The following is a 12,111-nucleotide window of genomic DNA, read 5'->3' on the forward strand; positions in this document are numbered from 1 at the left end:
ACTCTTTCCTTTCTCTGTGTCCATCTGTTTATTTGATAATTTTCATGGTTTCTCACTGCTAGTTTTCTAGAATCTCTTCTCCCATATATACATCCATGCTAATGGAATCTTTTTTGTGCATCCCAGTTTAATGGTCCCCCTATACAGCACAAGCATCCAGAAATGAAAATTATGAACCATTTATACATCTTATCCTGTTCTGATATATAATAGAGACAGTGGGGACTGTGAGCAAAGGATGAAATTTCACATTCCTCTGAGTACTTAGTAATAGAAAATATGTCCCTATTTTGAGCTGTATGTCCTGTTTGTGTTACAATTGTAACCACAGTCATATGCTTGACAAGCCCCTTAACACCCACAAAGAAAGAAAACACTCTGGCTGAATTTCTTGTAACACATTTGACAAATAAATACTACTGTTATTATCCTATTCAAATCCAGCCAGGAAAATAATCATCTCAGCACCCAGTATTTCAAAGGAACAGGATTCTGTGTTTGCATATGCATGTGTGTTTTTACTAAAGCAAGACGTGACAAAAGAGCCAGTTCGGATAAAAAATGACATGCAAGATGAATGTAAAATAGAATGGTCAAAAATGTGTTTGATGGATGAGGTCAAGGATGGAAGCCTTTCTAGGCTAATGAGCCTTGTTTCATTCATCTCATGTAACTGCTGCCAGGAATGTATCAGTTGCACAACACTTTTAGTGACCTTTCAGGCACTGCCAGGATAAAATGCCTGCAGAAAGGGCAGCCTTTTGCATGCTTTAAGAAACTAGCTCAGAGTCCACGGGGAGCTTTTAGCACAGTCTGAACATAGCAGGCTTTTCAGTGCTGAGAAACTGCCACCAACAAGAAAACTTGCTGTAAAGAAATCACTGAATTCCTTTTGTATTGGAGTTCACTTTCTATTACATACTTTTACCTGTCTTGCAAAGTTTGTTGATGTGTGTAACAAGCCATTGTTTGCCTACAACAAGGCTACAGTACTACTCTCTGCCCTATCATCATTTGGGAACTTGAACACAGAAATGTCTCTGCAAGCTTGCCTTGTTTGTCACTTGACACTTTGGCTTGTTAACACTGTATGTTTTTTCTGTGCAACAGGGCAAATACAAATTTGCAGAGATACTCAGCATGTATCTCTCTCATGCCCACACAAACTCATTTAACTCAAATATTTTCCTCAGGATGTTGGTTTAGCTTCCTAAGAGCAACCCTAAAAATCACTTTTAAGACCTTTTGCCCCACGACTACAAAACAAGAGTATATATGCCTGCAGCCTTCTTATAATAGCTTACAGATTGGTTGAGGGGTCTTGGGAAGTACAGAAGAAATGCAAAGCCAGACCAATGCATATGAGCAACATCCATAAAGTGACATAGGTTGACACTAGTGAGACATTCACTCAGTCCCACACAGATATGTCCTGACTTGTGTTGTCAGAGGTCGAGAACGAAAAAAACCACAAACAACCAAAAAAAACAAAACCAGAAAACTGTGCAAAAGAACAACAAACCATAGCTATGTCCATTCTTTTTGCTGCAATCTTTGTATTTGAATAAGATTTTTATTTCCTTCCAGCTTAGCACTTCACTCAACAATATTCCTATAGTGAATTTTTCATTCTGAGACTATAAACAGTATGCTTCCAAAGACACAATCACATTTTACTAAAATTATTCAGGTGGTTATAGACAGTGAATAAGCAGGAAGCAACAAATGGCATTTTTCTTGATTTTAGTGAGATTTTTGACCCTATGAAAGATTTGTAAACAGGCCAGGGAAACACTGTCCAGATGCAGTCATCATAGATTGTGTGCAAAATTTTTTAAAACTATATTTGACATTCAGTTATCAATCAGCTAGAATGACATATCAGATGGGATCCCACTGGGATGACAGTTAGGGAAATAATTCTCCTCATTATTTTTGTTAACAGCTAGAGGACATGATAGACAAGAGAACATTTGTAAAAATTTCAGATGAAAGCAGATTGGGAGGGATATCAGCACTTGTGAATACAGGGTTAGAAGTCAAAATGATATTGAGAAGTGGTTTGAAACCAAGAAGATCAGATTTAAAACAGACATTTGCAAAAGAACTCCTGTGGGGAAGAATCAATCAAGTGTCTCCAGACGAAATATGGACTACTTGTCTAGACTACATTTAGTGTCAAAACATAAAAATAAAGATCTGGTTATTAAGTGTTTTTATGATGCTATTGAAAAAAAGCAGAAGAAAAAAAAAACCATGGTGTTACTCCAAGTAACCTACAGGTCTACATGGTAGTTGTTCTAGTTAGTCCTGATTTGTGCACAACACTGTAAGAAAACCAACAAAATAACCTACACTTAAATCTGGAAAAGATGGATAGCATGAAAATACTTTTTGCAAATGCTTAAAAGTAGTTATGAAAGAAAAAAAAAAAATTGTTCATTTGTCTTCATATCCGTAGGGAGAAAAGGCCAAAATGTAGAAAAGTAGTTAATTTTCAGGAAATTACATTTAAATTAGACATTAGTAAGTTAGATGGAGACAAAGGCAACACAAGAGAGTCTGTAGAACCTTCTTCATTAGAGATGTCCAGGATTAATTTAGTAAAGCATCATTCTGGGACAGGAACATATGTAATTCTGCGACAGAGCAGAGAATCAGCTAAATTATTACTGCAAGGGCTATTCTTGCCAGGAAAGAAGGTGGCTGGCAGGTTCAACATGACTGTGTTACAATGGAGACACTCTACCTAGTAGACAACCTAGTATTTTCCTAGCTTCTTACTTGCAAAGTAAATGGTGGTACTTGCAAGGTAGAAGGGGTACAAGAATTTGATTTTATGACATGTCTGGAATGAGCATGATTGCGTTGATAAGTTTGGCACACACTGAAGGGTACCTTAGTATAAAATAACCTCACAAATGCAAGTTTCACGGGCTCCTACCAATTTGAATGGTCTCAAACCAAGGATTATTAATTTATGTTTTGTGATTTTTATGTGAATGTTACTGGATTTTAGATCCACAAGAAACTATCCTCTATCAAAGAACCTTCACTTTTTTCTTTTTCTTTTTCTTTTTTTTTTTTTTATTTTAATGTACATAGAGCCTGTCTGTCGATAGCAGTGCCCAGACCTTTTAAAAATGCACTTCTGTAAGTGAACTCTTTGGCCCTTTTCTATCAAAATGAAGTCAAATTCACATCTGCTATGTAAGAGACAATATTTCAGGGATGAGAGCTGCCCACAAATAACCCTCAAATGCCAACACTTTGGTCTCTTGGAGCAAAGGAAGCAAAGGGTGCCCTTTTAGCTGTGTAAAGAAAGTGTTATAGCACAGAAACAGGAGTCTGAGGCTCAGGTGAGACTGAATTATCCTGGAAATTGTTTAAAATAAACATGAGAAGCCCATAGTGATCTGTCTGATGTGAGTTAATAAATAGCTCTCACCCTACAACATTCCTGCAGACCTCCAGCGCCTTGAGAGAAAAACTGGTTTCCTTAGGTATGTGAAGCATCATCTCTGAAGCTCAGATAAATTGTTCCAACGCTGTGTTCCTGCATTTCAACCCAAATGTCAAAGAAAGGAATCAGAGAAACTTCTGTCTCTCAGACAGAGTTGGATCAATGTGCTCTCTCCTCTGCATCACTGAACCACAGTATGACAGCAAGCCAGACACAGTAATCACAGTCAGAAGCAATGCATTCATGCCAATAAATGGTTTTCAACACTTGTACTATCTGAATAGCATGTTGCTTTGTACTTCAGTGATGTGGTCTATTTTAGAAAGAGGGATGTGTGGCTATTTCTCATAGAAAGGTGGCAGTTATAAATCCTTCATTTTCTTTCTGCAATTTTAAAATTAATTTGATTTTCAAATTTTAAAAGGGACTTATCTGTTCTCTTCTTTTTTTCTTTTTTCTTTTTTTTTTTTACCCTTTTTCTGCATCTCCACAATTAGCTAGTCTAGTTTTAACAGATTATTAGGTGGTCCATCAAAAATAATTTGTGTGCTGGGTGATTCTTGAATGATAATGCCTATCACTACTGAAAAGCTGTTGCTAATGAAAGCAATTTTCCTCTTTCAGTTGATTTCATAGGTGGATTTGACTCTTATGGCTATCAAGGTCCACAGAAGACATCTCATTTGCAACTACAGCCCATGTATATGTAAGTACTTAACTTCTGAGATATTCTGCAGAGTGGCAGGCTGATATTAAAGGATCATTAAGCTGAAAGATGACGTGACTTAAAAATTCAAAATAGGCAGAAGTCTTTTTTAAGAGTCTGAATTCATGCTCCACTTAAGCACCAACATTACTCTTCTGTTGAATTATAATGATTTCTTATGCAGGATACGTGTCACAGTTGTTTAAATAACACCCAACTCTCACCTGATTTTCCCCCATTTTCATTCAAGCAATTTCCACTCAAAGGCAATGATAATACAGTTTAATAACAAAATAGTCAAATCTGACAAAACTTGGCTGCAAAAATGTGGTTTTTATTGCATTTTATCAAAAGATCAGCAACTTGCTCATTTAGTAGATGTATTTAGTATTTGTCTTACCAGCACATCTGTTCACTGAGGCACTTCTGCACTTCATTTTCAGTCTCCATATTAAGAAAAAACTAAACAAAACAAAATAAAACAAACAACCCAAAGTATAACAACATATAGCTTTGAAAACTGGTTGGAATAGATGATGGCATTCTACCTAATCTGTGGGAGTGACAACTCCATCCACTGCCTAGAAGTGCAGCCCAATATATTTTGGGATTAAATAGGTAATTGAACCTCACCATATACACACAACTGGAGTACATTCACAAATAGACCTAACACCCAACCATGGACTAGTTCAGGAATTACCATCTCCAAATATTTCTTGTACAGATGCCAACTGCAATTCTGAGCAGTCCTGACTGCCCAGATAAATCTTACCTCACTGCTACAGCCTTCAGATATGTTTTCTATTTCCCATCATTGGCCTATATGGTAAAACCACAACGGAGAACACCTCACAAAGGGGCAACATTTACTTTTTTCCTTTGTTTCTCTTCTAAGCATTTCTTTTGAGGGAAAGAACTGAACACATGCAAACAATACCCATCCCAACATAAACTTCTATTCTCCCTTGAATGTAATTTTATGTCTTCTGATTAGTAGAAGTAAGTCTTCTAATGGATTAGTGGATTTTTGCAGGAATTGGCATTTACTCCTTTATTAGTGGTGCAATCAATTCTGCAGTAGTGCTTAGGATTGGGCCCTTTGGGAGCTTTGCTAGGAGCTTTTCAGTAATCTTAAATTACAATAGTGCATATCTCCAATGCCATCTTAACTTCAGCTTCCCATCTGTCTGTGCTCAAGTAAAGATTTTTCACCTGCACTTTTGGCATAGTGCTATGCATTTAGAAAATGTGATTTCCTTCCTACTATTATGTGTGGCTCATAGGTACTTAGAACAATTCTAATCCTATTTCCTTCTCAGTACACCATACCTTGTCATCAACATATGGAGCCCTCTAGCTGAGATATTATCCCATTCTCTTTATGTTCTCAGTGTTTCTTCTAGAACAGCAGATTGCATTTACTGATCATCTTCATACTGACTGGAAGGAAAGCTAGACCTGTGGAAAAGGAGGCAATATTTTAAAGCTTGTAGCTGAGACAGAGAGATATATGGTTAATCCATGTAAACTGTGTTCTGCCTTATTTAAATGCTGCGTTCTCACTGGAGTGTAGGGGATTTTGCTGTCTTGACTGAGAGACAGAAATCAGTGTGTCAGCTGACATTTTGTCCAATCAGCCCACTAAAGTATTTCCATACTCTCAGCCACGCTTTGTGTTTCCCTCTGACTATTTAGTATCTGACAAGGTTCTTTAGAATTGCTACACTCTGTCCTTAAGAGGCTTTTATAGCATTTAGTAATACCTTTCTGTTATTTACAGCTGAAGTGCACCAGGAGCACATACATATGTATTCACACCACAGTCATTCTGTAAGTGTAGGCAGACCATTAGGTAACAGAGTGACAAATCTGAATCTTAACTTAATCAGGACAGAGCTTGATCTCCTTGTAACACTATTTACAGCAATATTAAGTACTGAAAATCAAAACACAGATACACTAACGTGGAGAACTGCCTGTCTTCACCCCCCACATAAGTTTAGATAACAGCAGACCATACTCAGTGCTTTAAAGCTTTATTTGTTGAGAGGAAAGGTTTGGTTCCCTTGGGATCTTGTTCACCAAATAACATAAATGTTGGCCTCCATAGTATTCCAGGGGGGGAAAAAAAAACCGTTACTCTCTAGTCAATGTCACCTGCGCTTCACAACGTTTAGCATCTCAGGTGATGAGTAAAAGACAATAATCATTTAACATAGAAAGGCGGAGAGGAGAGGAGAGGAGAGGAGAGGAGAGGAGAGGATGGGACAAGATGACACAAGATGAGATGGGACAGCATAGATTAGAACAGAACAGTACAGTGCAGAGCAGGACAAAATAGACCTTCTGCTTTATGGAGTCCATTGCTATACTCTCACCACTGTCCAAGGTATAATCGTATCCATCCAGAATACAACTATACCCACACATATCCATGTAGCTGTATTCATTTGACCATTTCCACAATGTTATCTGCTACAAAATGTCTTTGAATCCATAGGCAGTGGAGGATATATTAATAATAATCCTGTTTAATTTCTGCAGAAGGTCAAGAAAATACAAAAATAGCTAGTTGCCCTGGGTTCATGAGAGAAATAAGAGGTAATTGCCTTTAAATCATCTGGTTACTAAGTATTTCCAAAGGCACAATAGCACCACTTTTTGTTGTCTATTGTGTGGCAGTACATATATAAGTGTGCTAAGCATTTTACAAAAGTGGAGGAGAACATATGGCCTCATCTTTGAAGAGCTTACCAAAACAATATCAGTTTCTAGTGGTAATGCAAGTTCTGAAAAAATACGTGTATTTCAGTAATAACCACAGAGAACCCGCAGTTTATTTACCAAATCAACTCTCCTAGAAAAAATAGTACAAATCTTAAAGACTTACAGAGTTTTGTGGTAGCTCTCTGTCATCATCCAGATAATCCTTGCTGACATGATTCAGTGGATTGAGATGACAGAACTCAATCAACACAATCTTTTATTTTAAATCAAGCCAGACAGATTTACATCCAAGTGATTTAAATCAATTTTTAGCTGTGTTATATATGCTCAGTTTAATTATTATCCTGAAGGAATGCTGGGTTTAGTAATTGCTAACTGTTAAGACACACTGTTTTGCAACCAGCTTCCTCCTGTGGGCTAAACCTAGCACTTAATTGTATTAATTTGGAAGTTATACTGAACCTACACAAACTTACACATGCAATTAAATAATTATACTGATTTACTCAGGCTCTGCATGTTTACATTTTTGTTGTCTCAAGACTTTTTAAACTGCAGATTTACTACTTTTTATTTGTGTTTTCAGTCAAGCTCTACATTTGCAGAACATACATAAGAACATTTGGACTGATTTTAGACACACAGAGCACATTTGTGTGGAATTTTGTCAGTTGTTCAAGACTACCATAAATGAACAGGATACTTTTGGAATAAAAAATCTTGATTTATGAAAATGAAGTGTTATCTATAGATAGTGAATTGAGTTGACTATCTCTGGCTACTGTTTACTTATGTAGTGTAGAATTATTAAATTCAGGCTCATTGTGTTTCTTTTCTCTATATATTATGTTTTGAATTCCAACCACATTCTCCTTATAATCTCTCAACTTCACATTTAATTTAATCACCTTATTTTAAAAGAGAAAATATAATCAATTTAAAGTAATATTTTAAATAAAACACTGATGTTTTGGGGGAGAATTCTTACAATGACATTTATCTATCTACCTGTTATAAATGGCTTTTTTATTATTTAAGTGACAACAGTGTGCTTTATGCTGTACAAGCTAAGAAGCCTAGACAGTCCCTTGAAAATGAGTATGCTTTTTGAACAGAATGGGACACAACTGGTGCTCATATACCTCTTTGCAGCTTGGCCACAGCTGATGTCCTAAAAAGCAACTTCCTGGCATTCTGTGCAGGAGATGCCAGTGATTATTTCCAGACCATGGGACAAGAACACATTAAGATGGTGGAAATTAATTGTCAAGAGAAAATTCTGCTCTTGGGAGGTGACCAAGGAAGGTGACTAAACACTCCATAACATTGATTCTGCTGCACATGAAAAAACACAGTTATAGTTGTGGAACAAGTCTGCACTGCATGGTCACTGTTCTAGAAACAAGACGAAGGAAGAAGGGGAAAGAGATTTTTATTTTTTTCACAATATACTTGTTTGCTCAAAAAAACCCCCAACCTGTAACAAAGAAAAAGCATGCATGTCTGATGCTGATGCCTAATGCACTGGAGAAATTGCCCAAAAGCTGTTCAGCCCCAAAGTGAAGCTCCCTTTCCTTTGTATTCTGTGAAGTCTAAAAATCTTTACATTAGATAGATATATAGATACACAATTCATATATATATGCATAGAAACACGCACACAGACCCCTTTCTGTATATGTGTGTATATATGCGTGTCTGTGTATATATATATATGAATGTATATATGTACATATATATGTATATGTACACAGCCACTTACGTATATATTGCTACACAGGACTGTTTGTGGGCACTGCTTTTCACTAGAGGACACGTACAATAGTTTCTAGCTTATGGGATCCTCCCTTTCACCAAATGTTAGGGGCATTATGTGTCACTAACTGAGGGAGCATAGGAAGTATTAATGTATTTTCCGTAGTACTTGGTTCCATCTTCATCTGCTGCATTTACATGTGCATTAGGCTGTTCATGGTCTCCTAGCCTAAGACTGTACGTATTTATCTAGATAACTGGACACACAGATGCCTACTTTACTCTTCACTTGAAGAATAAATGAAGTGTAAATTAAACATAAGCAAGACGTGCGCACACACACAAATATATATATATATAACCACTTAGTAGGTTCATGCAGCACAAATCTGCATAAAATGTTGCCCTTAGAGACCTTATGGGCAATATTTCATTTGAACAAACTACCAGCTAAGCCTTGTATAGCAACCAACAACATCTTACATGTTTTATACTGGAAGTTAACTAACTGGAGTTACAAAACATGGGTTTGGGACAACATGGTTCAGATGTACAGGGCTGTAGCACTTGCTCATGCACTGTACTTTGCTCACTACTTTGTAGTGATCCCTGGGTTGCTTTCCCAAGCACCTAGGACTCAGCCCTTCTGTCTTCATATTGAATCATTTCTTGCTTTTAAAAAGATAGTTACATTTCTGATGGATTATTATAGGTCAGGTCATCTTCTAGTTGACCCATGGATATACAGTTAATACTATAAGTAAATATCACTCCTCACTAGAATGGTTTAGGAAATCTGTGCTGAATTCTCTAACAATGTTCCAGAGAGAGCCAAGCAAACATCTGAGCAAACACTTTTTTTCTGTCCTCTTCATCCCAGGTGTAGCTGAACTGTTACTTGTTGGTGGCTTTCACTTGCTTGCAAAAGGGCACCAGAGCAGCAGGGCAGTGATCAGATAGGTATATGGTAGATTATAAGTATCATTCTTTTTCTTTCTTCTAGGTCAAAGTAAACATGGGGACTACGCGACGTGGGCTGGAGGACCTGTCAGATAAACAGGATGTCAAATTTCAGGATGGCCTCCTGGTACTTCAAAGAGCAAAAAAAATCCAGTTTTTCTGCCGAAAAAGAAAGTATAAAAGCTGATTGAACAGTGAGACAAAAAACAACGGACATCTTCAGCCCTCTTTCTAGCAGGCACTAAGGGAAATGCCCCGGACCGCCTCCTTGGACCTCCTGCCTCCCAGCACCAGAGATCTAGGACTGAGGCGTTGGTGCCATCTTCTGGCTCTTCCCTACCCTGGACACCGCCAGAGCGGCCCATCTGGATTAAGACATGATGAACCCAGCCCCTTCGGTGCTTTCGGAGCCCCCTCCACATTCCTGGCCGCAGCGAGTCTCCTTAGTCAAGACAACACTAAAAACAGCAGGATGACCTTGCAGCAGAAGTCACTGGCCAGCACGTTGTTTGCCCTGAAGGCTGTACAGCTCATACTTGCCTTAACCCAACTGCGTTGCACATCAGAGAAACCCCGTGCAAGCTTTCTGAAGTAACGTCCTTTAGGCTCAACATGCTGCTGTTAATTCTGAACGATTTCTAAGTCAGTGGTTTCTCCTGTTTGGTTTGGTTTTGTTTTCATGTCAGGGAATAAGGCTCTGTTGCTCCACAGCTCCAGAGCGACCAAGTAGAAAACTGCCAGCTGTCTGAGAAGTGCTTTACTTTTGAGGCTCCACAGTGGTCAAGAAACAGTTTATAATGGTTAAAAAAGGAAAAAAAGAAAGAAAAAAAGAAAAAAAAAAAAGAAAGAAAAACACATTTTGGGAGGGGAAAGGGGTAACAGACTAATAATTGAACCTACTGGAAATAAGCAGCAGAAACAGTGCTTCTTAATCCCGCTGCTTTTATTTATCGCACTGTAGGTGCTTTTATAGCTATCTCTAAATGTCTTTTACTAACTACAGAGACATCTGCAGATTTCTATCAACAAAGGCCAACTGAATATGTACTAGCTACGTTTACTCTTTTATATCTAATTTCAACTGAAAATTCTCTGTAAGTGAGCATTTTTTTTTCTAATTGCACCATAAGGGATCCATATATTTTATTTTTTTGTTTCAGTTGGGGAGGGCAGGGAGGGATTAGTTGAGTTGAAGATATATTGAAGACCTTTTTGTGGTATATTTGGGGGATCTGTTGTGTGTTAGAATGTGTATTTTATCTTCCTGTATTATTGTGGCTGAAAAAAAACCTGTGCTGTTACGTAGTTGGCACCAAGATGCCTTTGGGAATTTTGCTAGTAGGTCAATGTGTATACGAAATACTCTGAACTCCTAGGAACACGTTTTGTTCTATATCTGATCTGTATTTTCAAGCACTTAGGTGGCTTACATTAGGAAAAACCCAATAATTTGCTCAGGCTTTTCAGAAACCTGGATTGTCATTGTTTCTTTGCTCAGACCTTGCATAGGCAAATACACACACCTTCACACCTGAGGTGGTCAGGTAGCTTTTGAGGGCAAGGGGGAATTTCAGTGCCAGGAAAGGCTGGAGCTGCCCTGAGCATCTCCCTTTCCCTGGCTGGCCAAACCCTGGTGCCCACACGGCTCCTGAGCTTCCAAGGCTTGTGCTCACACCACTCATCCATCCCTGTACAAACCAGTGCCCTTTGCTGTGTCTGCATGGATGTACAGTGTCACAAGCAAAAACTCTGGACAATGACAGAGGAACAGGCATTCACCAGTGAAAACAAGATACAGGACACGTTCAGGAACTAAAAGTACATTTATTCAGTGAGAATTACAAACATATATATATATATATATGTAAGTCTGTGTGTGTGTCTATGTATATAAAATACACAGGAGCAATTATTGACAGGAGCTGCATAATCCAGGAAGCATCTGATACTCAAGACCAAGGGCTCCAGCCTCAGATCATGCTAGGCAGGGGATTTCCTGCATTAATTGGGCATGTCCCCTAGGCCTTATCCCATAGAGTCATACATTGCTGATTTGGATCTCAAATTAAAATTTTCAGACTTGAGTTCCTGAAATTCTGTGTTTATTCTGGTTAGAGCTGCTTTTCACTCCCTGGAAAATCATGCAACTTCCAAGTGCCAGGTTGAAATTTCCCATAACTTGAAAAATGTCAAATGTTTCTACTTGGATGTAGTGTCAAATATAGCAGCTGTACAATATTAAACACAATGTAGAGTTCAACTGGAATGGAAATGTTGTTAACAGAGTATTTTAGCTTTCCCTGTAATACAGTTAATCAAAATCATATTTCTATAAAATAGTCTTTTAATGTGAAAAGAAACCAGTTTAGGCATCTAAGCAGTAACCCAGTTTTCAGAAGATAATATTCCATATCCTTCAGTGGTCTCCCACAGAATGATAGCTACTGGTACTTAGCAATTTTAGAAGTTAGACAATTTAATGAAGTGTCTACATGTA

The 12,111-nt window shown here is 37.9% G+C and overlaps 1 protein-coding gene across 1 annotated transcript in view; it reads left to right on the forward strand.

The window, feature by feature from the left end:
• The window catches only part of NKAIN2 (Na+/K+ transporting ATPase interacting 2), a 453,282-nt gene extending 443,510 nt beyond the window's left edge, over window positions 1-9,772 (forward strand). Inside the window, exons 7-8 of the mRNA XM_009999208.1 lie at window positions 4,088-4,169; window positions 9,658-9,772. Of these exons, the coding sequence (XP_009997510.1) occupies window positions 4,088-4,169; window positions 9,658-9,667 (92 nt within the window). The 3' untranslated portion in view covers window positions 9,668-9,772. The remainder of the gene's footprint in view (window positions 1-4,087; window positions 4,170-9,657) is intronic.
• The last annotated feature ends 2,339 nt before the right edge of the window (window positions 9,773-12,111 follow it).

This window comes from Chaetura pelagica, unplaced genomic scaffold (assembly GCF_000747805.2).
Source record: "Chaetura pelagica isolate M959 unplaced genomic scaffold, ChaPel_1.0 scaffold90, whole genome shotgun sequence".
In the NCBI taxonomy this organism is placed as follows: domain Eukaryota; kingdom Metazoa; phylum Chordata; class Aves; order Apodiformes; family Apodidae; genus Chaetura; species Chaetura pelagica.